Source organism: Bubalus kerabau, chromosome 5, assembly GCF_029407905.1.
Source record: "Bubalus kerabau isolate K-KA32 ecotype Philippines breed swamp buffalo chromosome 5, PCC_UOA_SB_1v2, whole genome shotgun sequence".
Taxonomy (NCBI): Eukaryota; Metazoa; Chordata; class Mammalia; order Artiodactyla; family Bovidae; genus Bubalus; species Bubalus kerabau.
The window spans coordinates 5,464,934-5,485,863 of record NC_073628.1 but is presented as its reverse complement, the minus strand read 5'-3'; the positions used below and the strand labels follow the sequence as shown (position 1 = coordinate 5,485,863).

At 46.1% G+C, this 20,930-nt stretch overlaps 1 protein-coding gene and 1 long non-coding RNA gene across 4 annotated transcripts in view; one reads left to right on the top strand and one right to left on the bottom strand.

Annotated features, from left to right (window-relative positions):
- CHKA (choline kinase alpha) overlaps positions 1 to 20,930 on the bottom strand; it is a 62,259-nt gene that overhangs the window by 28,874 nt on the left and 12,455 nt on the right. For 2 of the 3 annotated variants that reach the window (XM_055580641.1, XM_055580642.1), the window contains exon 2: positions 6,601 to 6,712. In XM_055580641.1, coding sequence (XP_055436616.1) covers positions 6,601 to 6,712 — 112 coding nt within the window. Of the gene's footprint in view, positions 1 to 6,600; positions 7,190 to 20,930 lie in introns of those variants that run through there. The other variant, XM_055580643.1, reaches the window with a different exon arrangement.
- On the top strand, positions 5,634 to 9,335 carry LOC129652246 (uncharacterized). Its single transcript, XR_008714498.1, has 4 exons — positions 5,634 to 5,741; positions 6,536 to 6,732; positions 7,072 to 7,177; positions 9,168 to 9,335. It is a non-coding gene; the product is annotated as an uncharacterized LOC129652246 (long non-coding RNA).

Genomic DNA, 20,930 nt, shown 5'->3' with positions numbered 1-20,930 from the left:
AGTAATTAAGAAAGAATAAGCCAAATGTTAGCTAGACTAAGCTTCTAGGGCATCTAAGATTCGGTCTAGGAAAACCCTCTCTCCACTAACCAGAGGGTCTCCTGCTGAACTGAGACCTGAGGGACTCTGGGCCACCAGGGTTCACCCTGAGTCACAGGATGGCTGCACCACCCTGAATTCAGTCACCATGAGGCTCGTCAGGTCCTGAAGGGTCATGGGCTTCCCGGCTGTACTGCCTGTGGTTCTGAAGGCGACTGAGGCGAGAGAAGAGGTTCTCAACGCGGGGGCTACACCTGCTGCCGTCCCGTTAACCAAGGTGGCAGGAATGCACGGCAGGAATGTGGCTCTTCAGTAACCTTTTGCAGTATGTTTTCTCCTCAATATCATGGACCCTAACCTTCCTGCTTCCTGATTTCTATGAAAACATTCTGTATTTATTGCTCTTACGGCTTCTTCCACCATTTCCTGAAAATGTATTACAGAACACATTAAAATGTGACGTGACAATGCAATGATCTAAAGTATAGCTTGTGTGATTATTTAGTGAACACATAGGGATAGCGAGAATTGAAACGGACAATGATTTCTAACATTTCACTGGAGTCTCTAGAGTGTGTTCCATCTACTCAAGGACCAGTCTAAGACAGTCTGATCCCGCCGATCTCTGCAAAACCAGATGGTGTGACGAATATCAAGAGGAGACTAGAACTTTTAAAAGGCTCCAGGCAGACCTAAACTAGGAGGAAGACAGGTGAGTGCAAGGCCAGGTAAAGAAGGTGGCTTTCCGAAGGTGACTTTCTCAAAACTGAGGTCTGATCCCAGGTGACCTGCTGCCCCAGGACTCTGACGGCTTCGGGTTCCTCTGGCACGAGCACCCCAAGGTTGACTTGCAGGCAGCATGTTTCCAGGGACAGATCCTGTGCGTCCTCCCATGTCAGAGCAGCACTGCTGAGCTTCATAAAGGCCCGGGGTGGGGAGAAGGACCCTACGTGATAAGGGCAGAGAAGGGAGTTTCCAACTCCAATCACAATATCAATATGTACGTGGCATTTCCTGAAGGCTGAAATGGCATGAGAGAAGCAGCAGCTGAATACTGGACATGAATTTTCAAGCTGAGGCCCATAAACGTCTATAATTACTAAATGTTTGTCATTTTCTACTGAGGAAACAGAAGAAAGGGGTCTGATTTGCCTGGGACTTGAAAAAAAAAAACCACCACCCCAAAGTGATATATTCAATACATAACATTCTGAAATCTTAATTACTGTAGCTTTTTAAGCAAGCACAAACTGTAGCTGGTGCTACTTAACAAAAGCATTACAACTTTGTTGTTTTAAAAAACATTTCTTGAAACCAAGAACTAAAAGAAAGAAATTAAAGCTGTAGAGAATGCTCCAACTTCAGAGGTCTCATACTATACCGTGAATCGTGTCTGTCACCTGGAAACCAGAGTGCTCCAGGCACGATCGCATGGACAAGCCTGCAGCAGAGAACACATGCACAGCTAAAGTCGTACATTACCCCACACCCCTCATGCCACCCGACACGAAGACGTTCCTTCCCGAGGGCGGGCTGCAGTCACACCAGCGTTCCAGGGCCAGACACCTGTCCTGGCTTCATGCTATAAACCCCAAACATTTAAGACTAGCAAGACAAAAGGCACTTTGCATATGTCAAAATTAGACACAGCAGCCTGTGGTTTATTTCGTTATCAAAAGGCACCAAAGCAGGTATGGAAGGTGGTACCACGGTAGGGGGTAATTTGGCAACTGCCTTTGGAGAGGATTCATGGAAGAAATGCTAGGTGAGACCAAATGGGAACACGCAATACTAGCAAGATGCTTCACTTCCGGGAGGAAGGTTTTGACTGCTTTACAATAGATATAATTACGTCATGCTCAACATAGATGGGGAGTTTTTAAAAGTAGGGTAAATTAGGTCACAATGACCTAATACAATGAGAAAAAAAATTCAGTGCACCTTGTTTATCTGGCGGGAACGTGTGCCCAGCCACTGGGGACTGAGCTGGGCTCTGCGTGAAGCAGGGCGGCCACCCCACCTCGGCTCCAGAGCCAAGTGCTGCTAGCAGGCGGCTTCTCAGGGAGCCAGCAGTTTACTGCTGACTATCTGTGGGCTGCTCTTTATCATGCCTGAATTTTCAATTAACCTGGGGTTAAGAGAAGACAGGGACGGTGACTTTTGATTTTCTGAATTCAAAAAAGACTGTGCCCCAGATGGTGCTCTTCGAGTCCCCGAGACATATCTGCGTTGTGCCTTGATGCCTTTTATTTTATTACGGTTAGTACTCCAACAAGCACTAATATTAGCCTTCTATTACTCAGAGAACAAAACAAAAGTTCCCCAGACAACACTCGAGAGATCTAGGGTGTGTTACAGACGTTCAGGCCTATGAGGCCGTTGGGAAAGGCCAGGCAGAATCTCTCCATTCATGCAGAGAAGGGGCCGGCTCCACACAGTCACTGTTTTGACAGAGGCGGGGACAAAGCCTCCTGAGACTTCCGCCCACTGGCACAGGTCACATTGAAGGAACAATACGTACTGACATTTGTGTCTTCCACAATTCATGATAAATAAGCAAACAGGTTATTTGTAATCAGCCAAACTCGCTTCTGGGAAAAGGCTGCTGCTGGACGGTGCAGAGCGCATGTTCCTTCCCAGAAACCAGAAAGGAAAAAAATCACGTTACATTGGCAGCTGACGTCATCAGTTCAAGCTCTCTTCTAGCAATTATACCTCTTCCCACAATGGCAAAAACTGAACCCGGACTTCTCAAGGCTTCTACTCAGCTGTTCTACCTGCTTTAGTTACAGTCGATTTTATGGTTAATTTCAATTTCCGTCGTCTATCCAGCTAAGGAGGATAACCTCCTTTTCATTAAAGTTAGAGCTGGCCCATGGGAAATAGACACTAAATTCTACTGACGTACACTGTTTGAAGGTCAGACCAATATTTTTATGTTTAATAATCTCCTACAAACAATATTGTGTGGTGTGGCAGTTTTTCAAGCTGTGTGTCTGATCTTATTTCATTCTCAAAAGGGTCCATTTTCCTCTTGTCCAATGCAGGACTTTTCATGTGCCCCTAAAATTAACACAAATCCTGAATAGAACCTCCAGGGTTCAGCTTGGAAGTCTGCTTCTGATTCATCTCGTGGAGAAATGGGGGCTGGCAGAGACAGCTGTGTGGGGACAGAGCTGTCGGCTTTAAACCCACCGGGAGGCTTCACCTTGGCTGTCTGGTTTAGCCCGCGGTGAGCTGCACCAGGGAGCACCTCAGGGCTGCTATGGAAACAAGGTCAGACATCGCAACACCAAGATGAAGAGTGAGAAAGTCAAGAAGCATCTTATTATTTTAAACCAAGTTACTTGTGAATGACTGTAAATGCAAATTTAAAAAGTACTACTGAATATTCGATTCTCAAAGAGGTAAAAAGTCCCAGAGCTGAAAACGAGGAGGAGCAAGGGAAAGAAGGGATGTGTGAAACTCAGCCAGGCTCTCATGTTATTAAGCCGAACAGCTAAACACTGAGAAAGTATTACATAAGCTGATCATCACATGCTGTCGTGATTTGTCATGCTTCAAGGAAGGAGCGTATTCTAACCCACCTTGAAGAATGTGAGAACTGCATTTATACGACCAATGCAGGAAATACCATAAATGCACATACATGTATAGGGACGTGTGTGTGCTTTCCTCTAAGGCAGAGCAAAAAATAAGGCAAGCATGACGTATGTGTTGTATGATATTTCTGTCTTTAATCCATGCATTCATGAAAGTAATGTGACTTATTATTTGGGTTCCATATTTGCTCAGCTACATCTCTTAATGAATGCAAATCCTGACAAGTTACTATCAATTCTGGCCATTTTTTTGGTTATGATGGGAATATAACCTGTAGACTATAAATACCCCTCCTCCCATTAGAGGCCAGATTCACTGTAAAGAGTTGATCAGCAATATGACCCAGCAACAAAATAAGTAATCGACATTTTAAAATCTGATTTGAAAATATGAGAAGAGTAAGAACTCACATCTGTGGTAAAATCCTGGCCGCATGCCACGAAAGCCCAGCTTTTAAAGCACAGGGTGCTGCACTTGGGTCGAGTCTTGCTGGCTGCTGAGACTCCGCCCCTGACTCCCCACTCCTCCTCTCTCTTAAACAGAAGTCCCTGCTCAGAGATCCTGAGTTTTTCCCCCTCCTCATGCTGCCTAAGTGTTCAATGGCCAGCAGTTGACAAGGGCCATTAACATCTGAAACTCTTTAACTGGCAGCAAGGGCCCCTGCCAAGCACAGAAGAACATGGGAACCACAAATATTTGAGGCTGTAGGTTTCACAGTTTTTACTAAGTTCATACTTCAACAAAAAAAGGGTACGTGAACTAGGGCCTCAATCAAAAGTGTACTTGAACTTGAGTAATTATGTGAAAACATTGAGTCCCACCTAGAAAGCAAAGGAACAGCTCTTTTTCTAACAAAAGCAAGTCTGTTGTCTACTGAGTCAACTGTGAGGCCAGCTGACGTTTGATCTGTGCCCATCTCGTGAGCAATCTGTTTCCCTCTCTACCCGTGTGCTTTCAAGCATGGCTTCTGCGCTTCCTCAGCAGATGCAGTTTTAGGACTGGAAACTGACAGCCTAGTAAAAATAGAATCGAGAAGCTAAATGCAGAGTGCTTCCCCCACCTCCCCCGTTAGAACTGTGTGTAGAACATGCTCTGATCCATTAGCTCAGTAAAAAGTTAAACTCATTTTAAGTGGCATCCATTATTCTCTATTTTTCTATTGAGTTACCCAATGATCTTTCTTTCCCTTTAAAAATAAATAGGGACAGAGATTTCTGTTAAATTCTATTTCCAGACATGTCTATTGCACTTAAGTACTGTAAAGTAATAATTCTAGACTGCTAAAATTTCAAAAAAGGCAGAATATTAACTACAGATGGTGAATCTTTATTTGGGGAAAAGAAACTTTCAGGGTGCACGGGCTATGTTGCAGCTGGCTTTCTCTAAGTTGCCCATCCTTAACACGGCACGCTCTAGAGCCATGCTGGCCAACACAGCAGCCACCAGCTACACGGGACTGTGTCCATTTAAATGAATTAAAATTAAATAAAGCTTAAAACTCCATTCCGTGGCTGCCCTTGCCACATTTCAAGCGTGCCTACGGCCACAGGTGGCTAGTGACCGGCGTCCTGGACAGCACGGTTCAGCGTCTCATCCCCTCTGGACAGGGCCCCAGGACCCCATCTGGCCCAGGGGGAGCATACAGTGCGCGCTGAACACGCTCCTGTTTAAGTTAAAACAGCAGCCTCAGGAATCAGAGGTAAATACTAGTCTTACTGCCTGCGACTCCAGGAGGTGGCTATTAAGGCATTTTAAAGGTGTTGCTTAAATGAACGCATACAAAACAAATGAGCCGAAATGGGACTTCACCGTTACAGAGTCCTTAGGGGGGGAAATGGCTGAAAGTTATTTCATTAAAAGACCCAAAAGGACGTAAATTGAGTATTTCAAGAACTTCTCTGAGACTGCAATTTGAATAAATAAAAAAACTGAACCGCAGGGTCAGCGGGCAGGGCCAGGTGTCAGTCAGGGTGAGAACCCAACTCCACAGCAGCTCAGGTTTCCTCAGATGTGCGGGCTTGTTTCCAACCTCAGACCCTCACCCTCTAAGGGGAAGCTACCCAGTGGGAAGGTTTGGTCACATCATAACAATTTTTTAAGTGAGTTAACACTCAGAACGCCAACTTTATTATTTCTAAACATATAATTGATTATCACAGATAATGGACATGACCTGCTTTTTAGACTGAGCTGAGAGAGACTAGTCTTAGAAAAAAAAAAAATAAGTGAGAAAATGAATTTTCCATTTCATGAGGATCAAAACGGGCCCTTCCAAGGGAGATTTAAATGGATATAAAAATTCTGCCATTGCAATATACACGCATTTATATGTGTGTTCAGTAAAATGATAAATTCATGTATAGGTTGTTTTTTTTTTTAATCCAGACGTTTGGGATATAATTGGTTAAGACAATTCAACAAATAAGGCACTTTAACTGAAAGTTAGATTCAATTATTTACGTCATATAAAAATTCAGAAAGATTAAGAATCTAACAAACTCAAAGTTTTAAAAGAAATCTCACAGGGTGGCACTTACTGCATTCAGCTGCACTGAGCTTGTCCCTCCGCACTGGGGTTATCCTGCAGCCCCTTTCTGATGATGGCAGACAAACCATACCTCCCCACGCTGGAAGCTTACAGCCTAAGTCTGAGCTGAAAATTTCAGTGCGGGGAAGATCTAGGCGTCATCAAAGCACTATTACAGATTTGACCGACACTGTACTTTTTCTGGATGTAAAAGTGGTACTTGTACTAGTTTGCTAACAAATAGTAAGACAGAATTCACTTGGAATAATAAAGAAAAAAACCCAGGGGTGCAGCCCGGTTACAGTAAAAGCAGTGTCTTTAAATAGTTCCCACAACACCACTAACACGTCTTAAATCTCCTCCCAGGTAATCAGGCCAAGAGGATGAGAACTGCGGCCAGGCCTCCCGCCCTGAGCAGCCGAGGGACTCACCATCTTCAGGATCGCCCCGTACAGCCGCAGGAGCACCTTCCGAGGCTCGTCTCCGACGGTGGCCAGGGTGTCGGGCAAGGAGCACTGGAACAGCATGTTGCTGAGGCCACCTCTGCTGGAAACAAGAGCACCGTAAGGAGCGGGACCTGAGGGCGAGCCGCGTCACTCTTCTGGGGTAACTGGGCGAGAAGTCGGCTCCCGCCCACGATACCTGCCCTCACCTGAGTCTCCATTCAGTCCCTCAGGGCACCTGCACCACAGATGAGCTCCACAGTTCTCAGATCAATTCCACACACAAACTCCCCATCGGTCCTTCTAGGACAGCCATGAGGGAGCTGTTTCGTTTTTAATTGGAGGGTAATTACTTTATAACATTGTGCTAGCTTTTGACATACATCGACATGAGGTGGCCATCGGTATACCTGTGCCCCGGCTCCACCGCCGCATTCGGAACCCCACCTCTCCCTCTAGACTGTTCCAGAGCACCCGTCCCTCTAGACTGTTCCAGAGCACCGGCTTTAGGCGCCCTGCTTCATGCATGGAACTTGCACTGGTCATCGATTTTATATGTGGTAATGTATGTGTTTCAATGCTATTTTCTCAAATCATCCCACCCTCACCTTCTCCCACTGAAGCCAAAAGTCTGTTATTTACGGCTGTGTCTCCTTCACTGCCCTGCATGTAGGACCATCAGTTCCATCTTTCTAAATTCCATATATATGCGTTAATATACAGTATTTGTCTTTGTCTTCCTGACTTACTTCACTCTGTATAATAGGCTGCAGGTTCATCTACCTCATTAGAACAGCTTTTAATTGCATGTAGCATCTGCCTCACAGAGGGACACGGGGCAAAGAGACCCTCCTCAGCCATGGGAACTGGGGGTGGGGGTATCTCAGATGTATCCCTTCCAGTCCATGTTCATCTGTGACCCCAAATTCCCATCCTGTTCCCGTCACTGCTAGTTAAAATCTTGGAGCAATACCTGAACCATCCCCCCAGGGCTTTCCACTTGAAGTTGCAAGATCCACCTCTTCTCAACCAGATTTGACTAACAGCTGTTTCAAACAATTTGCAACATTAAGAATTATTGGAGCTCTCAGAGGAAAGGGGAGACTTCAACACCCAAAACCTTTCACATGACTACCGAAGACGAGGAACACGTTACAGGGGACACTTAACAGTAAAGTGTAGCCTTGGGGACAAATCACCTGCCTGAGTTGGAAATGATTAGTGCTGATACTGGAGACTTAAATGAAGGAACATAAAACACTGTGCAGTTCAGAACTCAAGACCCAAGGTGCCTCGACTGTGTAGGCTTCAGATCGTGAAGAGCTATCACCCAAGCGAAGCACGATGCTAGAAGCTCGGTAACACAAAACTGAAGCAGGCTCTGGTCCTGCCTCAAGAAACTTCTGCTCCAGGGAAGAAAGCAGGCATAAAACTATAAGAGACTGCAAAATTGCAGGACAGTGTCTAAAGCAGATGCTCAGCAAACCCTGACCTACGCCTGCCCGTCAGATGCAGTGTATCACACAGCAATGCTGTACCTGTGCAACTTCTGGAGACAAAGTCATGAGCCAGCTGGAGCACAGCTTTCTAGAACAACAGCCCCCAGTCTCCAGAGCCAGCTGCCTCTCTCCCTGTTCTATCCACCAACAGTCCAGTGAAACTACACTCCCCAAGGGAGGCTAAAATACAAACCACAACGGAACCATCACACACCCAGACAGGGCTCATGGCACACGGTGAGAGGTCCCGCCAAGAACCAGTCCAAGAGACAGAGTTCAGTTTGTGTGCCGAAGAGAGATAAGTGGGAGAACTTTTATCTGGAGGTGTTAGCGCTCTGCAGTAACGGTGGCACGGAGCCGTGGCCAGTCCCACTCCTGTGGCGGGCGCTCCCTGCCCTTCCTGCGTTAGAGGCGCTGGGCTGTGCCAGGGGGCAGCCTGCCTCACATCAGGAGTGTACTCAGCAGCCACCTCTACAGCCGTCCAGGCCTGCGTGACCAAGTGCCAGCACAGAGAGCGTAAAGGAAGGGTCTGAAGCCAGCGACGGACCCGCTCACACGCTGGGCCCCTCCCCCCATCCATCCTGAGGTGTGGACTGACTTCCAGGTCGGTTCTGCGATGACGCTGGTGTCTTCGGGGACACCCCTCCGTGAGCAGCGGCTCCTGTGTCACCGGGTTCTGGCAGCAGGCAGACCTGCCCACGTGCTGTGGTACCAACGCGCCCGCTCCCGTCCTCACTTCTGTGGGCAACCCCAGCACCAGCCTCGTGGTCCCTCCTCAGGGTACCAGCCCAGAGGTCAGAGCCCCGGCACAGCCTAGCAGTGCCCTTGGAGGTGGGCCCACAGAGTCAGGCCCTCCTCTCAGCTTCCAGGATCTCGTCCCTCTCCCCTCGCCTCCCCAGCCCCAGGAGTCTGCCCCTGCACACTCAGTGCTCCTTATCCTACTCACTTGTGTTCCCTTCTCTGCTTTTCTGGTTCTCCTCCACCTGTTCACCCAATTTCCTATAAAATTCTCTAGGTCTGCTGAAATACCCAGTGTCGTTTTCATTTTCTTGCCAGGATCCTGACTAGCACACGTGGCCAGAGCTGTGGCGGCGTCTTGGACCATGATGTTAAGGGCCACATCCCAGGAACTGCGCAGCCATCAGCCGCGAGGCGTGCGCATCCCCACCAAGCCCGGGAAGCTGCCGCACGGGCTCGGCCTGGCTACTCCCGGGCCTCTTCAATGCACGAGGGAAACGAATTTCTAGGTGGTTTAAGCCACTGTGACTCTGGGGTCCTCTGTCACAAGAAGCTAAGCCCAGCACTAACTGATACCACTCGCCACCTCACCCACTGACTCCTGTTCTTCCAGTCAAAACTCCTCACTCTTCTCTGCTATTCTAACTACCTACTATTTAAAACCAAGTTGAAGCCCAACATCCTCAGGAAGCTTTTGCTATCTTCTGCTAGCTCCCTGAAGGCAGGGGTCACGTCTAGCTTCAATTCTCCAGGCCCACGGCCCCCAAGTGAAGGCGCGCAGCAGACACCTTCTGAAATCGGCAAGGCCCGCGGCACTTTCCCTTCACCGGTCTCCTCCCTGCCATGCATCGTAACTGACCATCCTACACTGTCCTCACCAGGCTGGCGGGTTAGGCCCGGCTCTCTAATGAGGCTGAAAGCTCCCCCAGGAACAGGCCCTTTCTCCTGAGGGAGGGCCTCACTGAAGAGAAAAACCACAGGCTTCAGAGTCAGGGAGCCAGGGATTCAAATCCCAGTTCTGCACTCGCTGAGAGACCTTGGGCACAGCGCTGAAGCTCTCCTACTCGCAAAAACCCACTGCTTGGTCAAGAGCAGCACCTCACATAGTCACTGCAGGAGGCAGGGTCACGGAGCCCGGGGACTGCGACGCTCTGAGTATCCGACCCGGCAGGACCATCTCAACCTCCCGACAATCTCAGGGCGGACCTGGGCTGCCTCCATCGCACACAGCAGGAAATGGAGGCGCAAAGCAAGGAGGTGGCCGAGCCAGGAGCGAAGGCAGGTGTCGGGCTCCAGAGGCCCTGAGTTTACCTCTGATGCTGAGAGAGATGGGAGACAGAGCTGGAGAGTACCACACGCCACATCGGACACACAGCAGGTCTGGGCACCCCCGTGGGTCACAGGAGCATGATGTCAGAATGAGTCTGCAGAAGTCTTGCGAAAGACAAATGACTGTTCCTGTGGTCACATACGACCACAAACTTAGTGGCTTTAAACAACACACATTCATTGTCTTACAGTTCTGGAGGTCAGATGCCTGGACATAGGTCTCACGGGGCTAAAATCAAGGAGTCAGCAGGGCTAGACACCAACAGGACATACCACCTTCCAGGAAACACAAAACACAGCTGAACAGAGCTGCAGGGAGCAGCAGGAGTCACGGGTTCAATCCCTGGGTGGGGAAGATCCCCTGAAGAAGAAATGGCAACCTACTCCAGCATTCTTGCCTGGAGAATCCCATGGACAGAGGAGCCTGGCTCCTCTCCATGGCAGAGAAGCCTACAGTCCACAGGGTTAGCAAAAGAGTCGGACAAGACTTAGCAACTGAACAACAACAAATGAATTTCAAAGAGGGGTCACAGGCTGGGATGAGGAGTCCGTGTTTAATGGGCACAAGGGTTCAGTTTAGGAAGATGAAAACATTCATGTGATGAATGGTGGTGATGGTTGAACAACAACTGACTGACTTAATGCCACTGAACTGTAGATGTAAAAATGCCTAAAACGGTAAATGTCAGCGACAGACGACAAGATGGTTGGATGGCATCACTGACTCAATGGACATAAGTCTGAGCAAACCCCCGGAGATGGTGAAAGACAGGGAAGCCAGGTGTGCCACAGTCCGTGGGGTTGTAAAGAGTCATACATGACTGAATGATTGAACAACAACGCCATGTATATTCTACCATAATTTTTTAAAAAGGAATGAAGTCCTGACACATGCTACAACTCAGACGAACCTTAAAAACATGCTCCATGAAAGAAGCTAGCACAAAAGACCACATCCTATGATTCCATTCATACGAATGTCCGGAACAGGAAACCTACAGCGTGGGTGCCTAGGGCGAGGGTAGGAGGGGTCTGAAGGGGCCTGGCTTTCCTTTTGAGATGAGGAAATGTTCTAAAATTGATTGTGGTGATGGCTGCGTATAGCTGTGGATATATTCAAAACCATACACTAAAAACCACTGAATCTATATTTAAGTGGGTAGATTATATGTGAACTGTATCTCAATAAAGGTGTTTTTAGGGGAAAAAACAAACTTTGTTCCTATGTAATGATTTTTTCTGAACCAAGTAAACTGGAATGTGCTTCCACATAAACATTTCACAATGTAAATAAGTCATTTTTAAGAATATTTTCAACAGCTTATTTAAAGAAAAGCAATCACGCAGCATCTGGGAGCCTCTATAAGAATAAGGGACTATTTTCCCAGGAGTTTGATATTCAGAATATCAGTCCTAAATATTCATTGGAAGGACTGATGCTGAAGCTGAAGCTCCAATACTCTGGCCACCTGATGTGATGAACTGACTGACTGGAAAAGACCCTGATGCTGGGAAAGATTGAGGGCAGAAGAGAAGGGGACGACAGAGGATGAGATGGTTGGATGGCATCACCAACTCAATGGACATGAGTCTGAGCAGACTCCGGGCGTTGGTGATGGACAGGGAGGCCTGGCGTGCTGCAGTCCATGGGGTCAAAAAGAGTCAGACATGACTGAGCAACTGAACTGAACTGAACTTTCCAGGAGGCAAGCTAGCTGTGCACCTCGGTTCAGGAAGCCCAGAAAGACAGGAGAGAAGGCAGACCCAGAGACAGGCTGGCCCAGCAGCCTCCACCTTCCATCACAAGGGCCCGCCACGTCCAGTCCTGGCCACCATGGGCGTCTGGCTGCCAAGCAACAGGGCCGGCATGACATCAGCTAAAAGCCCTAGTTTTCCTTCCTGTCACATACTCTCCAAGCTCAGTCCACAGCGAGAGCAAACAGATGAGCTACTGTTCTAAGCTGTGTAACTCGATTCAGAGTTTATCCCTGGACTCCTGAAAAAGACAGGCGGGCTGGCTTGGCCAGAAACAGGCCCACAACCTGGAAATCCTGCATCTCTTGTATTTTCTGTAGCCTCTTGTTCAATATGCTCTAGTGGGAGGAAGTAAACCATTGATGATTTTTCTTTTCGGGGTGACAATCAAATGAAACCCTGACAGGCCACAGAAACGGCAGCAGAAATACAACAGTCAATTTACCCTGTGACTTGTCAGGAATATCCTCTCGCATAAAACCCCAGGAAAGCTGGAGGACTCCAGAGAAGTCTGAAACGCCAAACTTTTTATCAAGTGGCAGAAGCGCTTTATAATAAACCTATTTGCCATAATTCAACTTAGGAGACAACAGAGATACTCACATAAGCAAACTATCAAATAAAATGAAAATAACACCTTTATTTCATATTCAACACATGTGAGTAAGCAAGCCATGGCAGGTAGGATGCTGAAAAGAGAGGTCCCTGTGGTGGGAATTCTAACCGGCACCCTGGGGATCCAGCTGAGTGTGGCCTCTAATCTCCACCCCACGGTCCTTCAAACAGCACCAATGGGACCACAAGTGAGAACAGACCTGCTTTTACAGACTGTTGATCACATAGGAAAATCATCTCAATTTCTCTTGAAATTGATATTCAATTTCAGTTGAAATATACAATTTCTCTAGATATTATTAAGAATTAACTTACGGGCTTCCCTGGTGGCTCAGTGGTAAGAGTCTGCCTGCCAATGTAGGAGACATGGGTTTGGTCCCTGATCTGGAAAGATCCCACAGGCCGCAGAGCAAACAAGCGCACGCACCACAACCACTGAGCCTATGCTCTAGAGCTGCAGCCACTGAGCCTGCGCGCTGCAACTCCTGAAGCTCACGCACCTGGAGCCCGCGCCCCAAGGCAAGGGAAGCCCCTGCGGTGAGAAAGCCCTGCGCACCTCAACTAGAGAGCAGCCCAGCAGGGCCAAAAATACACAAATGGAAGAAACATCAACAAAGAAAAAAGGATAAGAGCCAATTGACAATTTAAAAAAAGAATTAACTTACACTAACTGGATTACATGCCAAAGAAAATGAGTTTGTGATCACAGAGCCACAAAGCAGTCACTTGGTAGGGCTTCGATGCTTCCGGCACATTCAACGTCACCTACACACAAGTAACAAAGAACCCGGGTGACCCAGGCATAACTTTTAAAACTCAGATAAGTTTATCAGTTTATTAGCTGTTGAAGCAACTAAAGTAGGCTATTTTAACATGTATTAAATTTGTTTTTACTTTCAGACTTTAAAATCTAGGTTCCAAAAATTTGTGTGTACAAGGAGCTGAAAGACCTCCTCAAAATAAAAAAGATAACTTCCTGCCCAAATTCTACTATTCAAATATAACCACTTTGAATACTGTGGTGTATATTTTTCTTGTCGTTTTCCCAGGCTCCTTTCCCCATTTCTCCCTTTTGATTAAAGGTGGCGTCATGGTGAATGTCCTACTCTGTTAAGTTGCTTTTCCACTTCTATTACGAGCATTACCCATCAATTCAGTATTAAAAACGTCACTTTTAATCATGCACAGAATTTCACCTTAAAGACACAGCATGGCTTAACCAACTGCCTACTGCTAAAGATACGAGTTTTCACTTCTATACACAACCCTATAAAATGCATACCTACATGTCAACCTTTATGCACAATCTGAGGAGATCCTTTGAAGCTGGGTTTTCTGGGCTAAAGGGCACTACCATTTTAAACGTTCCTGATGGCTGCTGTCAAAGTGTCCCACAAAAGAGCCACACCAGGCCACTCTTCACCCATCAGTGGTGTCAGAACTCCTGTCTCATATCTAAATGGACCTGTTTTTTTTTAATCAATTAAAACCTGATATAGCAGAATATAACTTTTTTAAACATTAAATTGCTAGTGAAGATAATGAAATTTTTTTTTTTTTTTGATAATGAAATTTTTTAATGCTTCAAGATATATATAAAGTTAACACATGGCATGAAATACATTAAAGTTAAAAAAATACTGCAAAGGGAATATTTGAAAGTACATCAATATGGGAAAAATCATTAATCCAAAAAAATTATGAAACATTCTGAAAGTTAGCCGATTTAAAGGGATTTCTTGAAACATCTTAGTAATCTATGCTAAATAACTTCCGCCTAAACTGATAAACATCAATTCATTACTCCCCTCAACCAAAGTCAAACAATTAATTGTGAAATCATTGTGAAAAGAAAACTGGAAAATGTAAAACAGCAGATAATCTAAAAATGTAGTGGATCCAAAAATGGGTCAAAGAAAAGTGTCTCAATAGGCATCACATTGATTAGAACTGACTTTAAAAGAACCAAGACCAATTCCACAAAAGCAGTGCAAAACAAAAGCCATTCCACGAAACTAAGATCTGGCATCTGATGATCCTTACTCTCAAGGTTTCTCATAGCAGGAAATATCATTATGCTTTCCTGATACGAAAGGTCTTCTAGAACAGAAGACTAGATCAACCGGTTCCATTCGGTCAAATTGGAACCAAAATGTTTCAAAGCATACATTGTTAACCTCCCTACGACAAACTACCCTATTACAAGTACACCTGTCACACAAAATGCTCTAACACTTCAGCACTTACACCAAACACACAGGTTATGAAAGATTTCAAAAGTCTGCTCTAAAGATCAGACTCATTTCAGAATGAAACAAGCAAATTTTAACATCAATGTAAAAAAAAATAATAATAAAATAAATAAAATTTTAAAAAAGTAAAAAAAAAAAAAAAAAACATCAATGTAAAATGGCGATTACCTCTGGACAAAGGAAAGGAACCCGAGGCCAATTTGGCAAAATGTTCAGATTTTAAAAGCTACTTTATTCTTTTTAAAATTTTATTCTTTACTACTTTACAAATGTAATTTTTAATAAAGAGAACTTATTTTGCATAAAACCTCACGGCATCTAAAACACAACTGCCAGCATATGCTATAACGAGCTCTTCTCAAAAATCAGCTGGAAACTTAGCACACGTATGAAGCCAAGAGCACCGGCAGTAAGGTGAGAGAAAGATTCTGGTGAAGGGCCACAAGGTCAAAGCAATGACCTCTCGATCTCAACAGGGGTGTGCACGGGGGTCCAGGGGCATCCTCTGACACAGGCCTTAAAAAATCAGTGCATGCTGCTGTGGGTGCTAGGTCACCTCAGTTGCGTCTGACTCTTTGTGACCTCATGGACTGTAGCCTGCCAGGCTCCTCTGTCCAAGGGATTTCCCAAGCAAGAATATTGGAGTGGGCTGCTGAGCCCACCTCCGGGGGATTTTCCCGACCCAGGGATTGAACTTGTATCTCTTCTGTCTACTGCATTGGCAGGGGGGTTCTTTACCACTAGTGCCAGCTGGGAACATCTTCAAAAAGTTAAACACTGAGTTACTGAATGATCCAGCAATTCCACTCCTACACATATACCTAGGAGAAATGAAAACATATGTTCTCACAAACACTGTACACAGAATTTTGTAACAGCCCCCAAAAGAGAAAGAACCCTAATGGCCATCAGTTGCTGAATCAATAAACCAATTGTGGTATATCATGTAACGGAATATTACTCAGCCATAAAAAGGAATGGAGTACCAATACATGCTACAAGGATAAACCTAGAAAACATCATACTAAGTGAAAGAAACGGGTCACAGGAGGCCATACATACCGTACGATTCCATCTATATGAAATGTCAGAAGATGCAAATCGATAAAAATCAGTCAGTGGTTGTCAAGCTGGGGAGAGGGGAGGATGGGAGGAGAGTGCTAACACAGTCTAGGGTCTCATTTTGAGATGATGAAAATGTCCTGGAAAAATCACAGTGAATGCTGGCTAACTGTAAAAATACCAAAAAGCACTGAACTGTACCATTTAAGAGGATGAATTTCACACTATGTGAATTACATATCTCAATAAAGCTGTTATATTTTCCTTTTCTAAATCAGTGATAACTTGCTTTCAGTAGTTTAAGATAAACCATTCACTGATTTATCTGAATTTATGAATGACCACCCTCTTTAATATTAAGCTCCCTGTGTAGGATCCAGGGTGATCACTATTTGATTAAAATCTGCTCCCAAGTACTGAACACTTTCAATGAAACTGCCAGAGCTTAGGAGAAATCAAGCCCATGACAAAGACGCCTCTGATTTTAGGATCTGGAGAAAGAAGTGCTACTAAGGGCTTTGGAATGAGAAAAGTTACCAAGTTTCAGGAAACCTCTGTGGTTACGCTCGGTTTCCAGCTTCCCACACCTACCTGCAAATCTGTCTGGCACCTGTCCCCTACCAGTACTACCAGAGGTCCTTTCCTGCAGTCCTGCCATAACTTCTTGCTTTCCTCCCCACATATCTTTTCAAGGGCTTTCCCTCCCCACCCCTGCCCAGTTCGAGGCCTGGCAGGGAGCACCCTCACACAGAGCCTTCTCTGCCACAACCCAGTCCCCAGTCACATTTCACAAGCCAGATATCCAGGCCATGGTAAAACCTGTCAGGAGAAAACATTTCAGAATCAAGCCCGGGGAGGGAAGGTTTGCCAACACGTGCCTCCTCTGCCCTTTGCCTTCCTCCTGCTGACTGGCATACTTCCATGTGTTCATATCTCTGGACTTCTCAAAGTTTTAAAAGTATGCGTTAGCAGCTGTGACCACCTCTGCCCTGGGGGCAGTACTTCTACAGTACTCTTTGATGCAGCGTTCTGAATTCCACCCTTGCGCTGCCAGGACAAATGCAGTGCGGGAAAACTGAGAGCGCAGGCTCGGAAGAAATGACATTTCCAACAGCCTATGTGTGCGGGAAAACAATCAAACGCCACCACCATCGCTTCTGGTATTAATTATCCACCATCGTATGTGCACCCAACAGAACCCTTAGCATCCTTATCCAGAATCCACAAACAGACAAAAGCCACTCACAAACCCGGTCTGTCTGCAGTTCTCATTGGTAAAACAGGGTCCCTGGCAAGGTCAGACACCCCCGCCTCCTCCACGTGACGCGTCCCACCAACGTCACTCGTCCCTGGGCTGTGACAGCAGGCCTGGCCAGAGGTTTCTAACCCACGGGAGCACTGACTGGGCCTGAGGGTAGACCTGCCCCTTGACTGGACTTCTCAGCTAAAAGACAGGACTCATCAGCACACTCAAGTTCATTTGAAGTTCTTGCCAGACATCACATTCTCAGCATACTTTTGTACATATTTCACAAGCAGTAGGTACTGTTGTAGAGAACTGCTTGTCACAAAAAAATGTGGGCAAAAAATAGAGACAGGTGTATGTAATCTCCACCAAAATTGAAGTACATGCCTGAGGGAACAGCTGAAATAACCATCATACTGTGTTACAACTGGCAAGGAGTCACCACCTGTTAACACTTTAATTTCTGGCAAGTTCCTCAACCTCTCTGGGCTCCTGGGGTAAAGAATACCTCCTCAAGGGACTTTTCTGGCAGTCCAGTGGTTAGGGCCCTGTGTTTCCACTGCAGGGGGCACAGGTTTGATTCCTGGTCCAAGAAGGAGGATCCTGCCTGTCATGCAGCTTGGCCAAGAAAGAAAAAAAGAATAATACTTCTCCTGGAGGCCCGGTGCCCAGGTTAACTGAGATAAGCACAACTGCCATAGTAGCTGGCAACAAGTAGGCACCTAACGAATGGAATCTTTTATTACCATGATTAACTTAAGAAAGCAGAAGCTCTAGTCTTTAACTGTCCTGAAAAACATCAAAATGATATTTGAATTAAAATATAACACTATATGGCTATTCAAGAGAATAAGACAGCTCAATAAATACCAACACAAAACAATCTCTAAGATACAGTGCTGCTTTTAGTGCAAAAAAGTGACCTACTGTGAGTATCAACATTAAAGTAGGAGGGGGAGCCAGGCATTCCCAGCCCCTAGCACGCTGCAGCTCTCGGGTTTGCTGGAGAAACAGGCATACCCACACATGCTATATTGCCAGACGTCTCTCGGAAGAACGGATAATGAAGGAGGGACAATGCTTGCTTCTAGGGAGAGGCGCTGGGGCCACAGGGGGAAAAGACACCCTTCCGTAAAAATTTCTGAATTTTAAAACCAGTAGACTGATTACCTACTCACAAAGATTTTTTTTAATATAATGAACAAAAATAATCTTTATTTTCTTTTTCCAACTGTCTTCTCTAATCACTGCACAAACAAAAAGAAGGGAGCTATCCCACTCAACTGAATTTCCTGGTTAATCACCAAGTCGTATGAAGTACCATGCTAACCACAAGATAATCAGAGGTTAACAAATGAAATATTCTCGTGTAAAATCTAAAAACTCTTCATACAGTCCCTCCATTCCTGCCTTAAATCTAGGGTGGCAAATACAAGGTGCCTGTTCGCGTTTCGAGCCCCTCACTGGTCTTCGGCCCTTATCACGAACATGAAACATCACTGAAGATCCTAGGAGGTAAGACGCACACACAGAGGAGCTCAGATGCGAACAGCTCCCGAGGCAGGCCAGGAAATGTTCTGAATTCTTAGTCTTGCTTTTCCTTATTTTCACACATTCTCTTTAGAAAATTAAGGGAAATGTTTAGTAACTTTGGCTCCAGTTAACTGAACCTTTCCTGCTGATTTCCTTCCTCTAGTCACATAACAGATAAGACCCTGGGTACGTTTCAGGATTTTTAGACCCAGGCCTCATTTTCAGCCCTGAATTTCATGGCAGAGTCCTTAAAAAAACCAAAGTATTTTTCACTGATGGCACTCTATAATAATGATGATGAATCTGCTTCTTGGTCACTTTTCTAACCTTCAACTTGAAAGCCAGTTCTAGATTCAGCCAACTTGATTTTTCTCTGACTCATCTTTTTCTGCTTTAGCCCCCCTGTTCCAGAACCTACAGCATAACCCTTTCCAAGGGAAGTCGACTATGTTACATAATGAAAGGGTTCAGGGAAATTTACATGTTACCTACACGCAGGGCAAAGCTCCCAAACCTGGTAAGGCACGAAAGTAATCAAGACCCCCTTAATTTGCTAATTGTTGTTGTTGCTGTTGTTCAGGCACTCAATCATGTCCGACTCTTTGTGGCCCCATGGACTGCAGCACGTCACGCTTCCCTGTCCTTCACTAACTCCCGGCATTTGCTCACACTCATGTCCACTGAGTCGGTGACGCCATCCAACCGCCTCGTCCTGTCGCCCCCTTAGGTCACTACATTTCAAACAGGTTACTGTCACATTTGGGATGACGTACAATTAATTTCCAGACTTAACGGCAGTGGAGATTTTCAAGGAGGGAGAAGAAGATGAACACTTCCCGCCATGAGGCAAATGAGGAAAAAAACACTTCTGACTTTATCAGCGCACCCCTTAGGGCACTGCGGCACTTTCCCCGGGCGGCCAGAGGTGGCAGAAGCGGTCCCCATTCCAACACGGAGAGCCAGGAAACCTGACTGGAAAACCCACTGGAACACCGGGAAGCAAAGGAAGGCGGCTGCAGCCCCAGCAACGGGAAAAACCAGCCCCCCAGCCCCCCGGGCCCTCTAAGGCTCAGTTCTCGAAGTGGACACCTGACCCAGCCCTGCCCTCCTCACTCCCTCTCCAGCCAGGAAGCTGCAGGGCAAGATGGCATCTTGCTTGCACGGCTGCTTCACAAATCCTTCCCGACTCTTCACCCACCTTGTGAAAAAACACTGAATGGAGAAGGAAATGGCAACCCACTCCAGTATTCTTGCCTGGAAACTCCCATGGATGGTGGAACCTGCTAGGCTACAGTCCATGGGGTTGCAAAGAGTTGGACACGACTGAGCAACTTCACTTTCACTATAGCCGATTCACTTTGCTGTACAGCAGAAACTAAGAGAACACTGTAAAACAACTATAGTCCAATAAAAACTAAAAAAAAAAAAAGAAAAACACTGAAATTTTTGGGGGGTGTTTTTCATACCATCAGGTATTGGCTGTTAAGACTGTCAGTCAACTTTGGTTGCTCTGGGAAGTTCTCATAGATTGAAAATATCCCCCACGTGTAGAAAGGAGGTCAAGTTTGAGTCCACGCTAAGCCCATTAAGACTGAACAGCCCAGCAGATGTGACTCATCCGCGCTGTGCTGTGTGAGTCACACTGACGTGGCGGCAGGAAGCTGGTCTACGCTGGACAGGCGCTGGGCACCTGAGAATGTCGTGCCCGGAGAGGTGAGTACTCACTGGCGACAGGAAGTGGCTGGTACTGTTAACTACAGTGATCAGTGATAAGAGAACGCGGGGGAGAGCCTGCATCCAGCATGTGGACTCTGTCCCAGAGAAACAATCTCTGAAAGTTTTGGAGTAAAATCACCTCATTAGACTGAGGTTCACTGTGTAACACAGCTTTTGTTCTAGCAACGCGTGTTCAAGTAGCTTTACAAATGGCTTGTATCCTTAATCTGTAGACTTAACCAAGTCTTAATGAGGTTATTTGTTTGATTCTACAGCGTTCTACCTGGGGAAAACCCATGCTGCGGGGATACTACACTTTGCTGCAGTGCCCAAGGTCTGCAATATGCCATTCCTAATGTCAAACATCCAGAGTGTATTCCTTTCCAATTTGTAAGTTTGAGGGAGAATACCCACAACACACTTTGCCATCTGAACCACTTGTGACTGTCCCTTAGGTACCTTCACACTGCTGTGAATCACCACCTTCCACCTCCAGAGCTCTTCATCTCATAAAGCTGACCCCCTTTACACACAAACCCCCCAGTCCCCACCCCCCAGTCCCTGGCACCCACC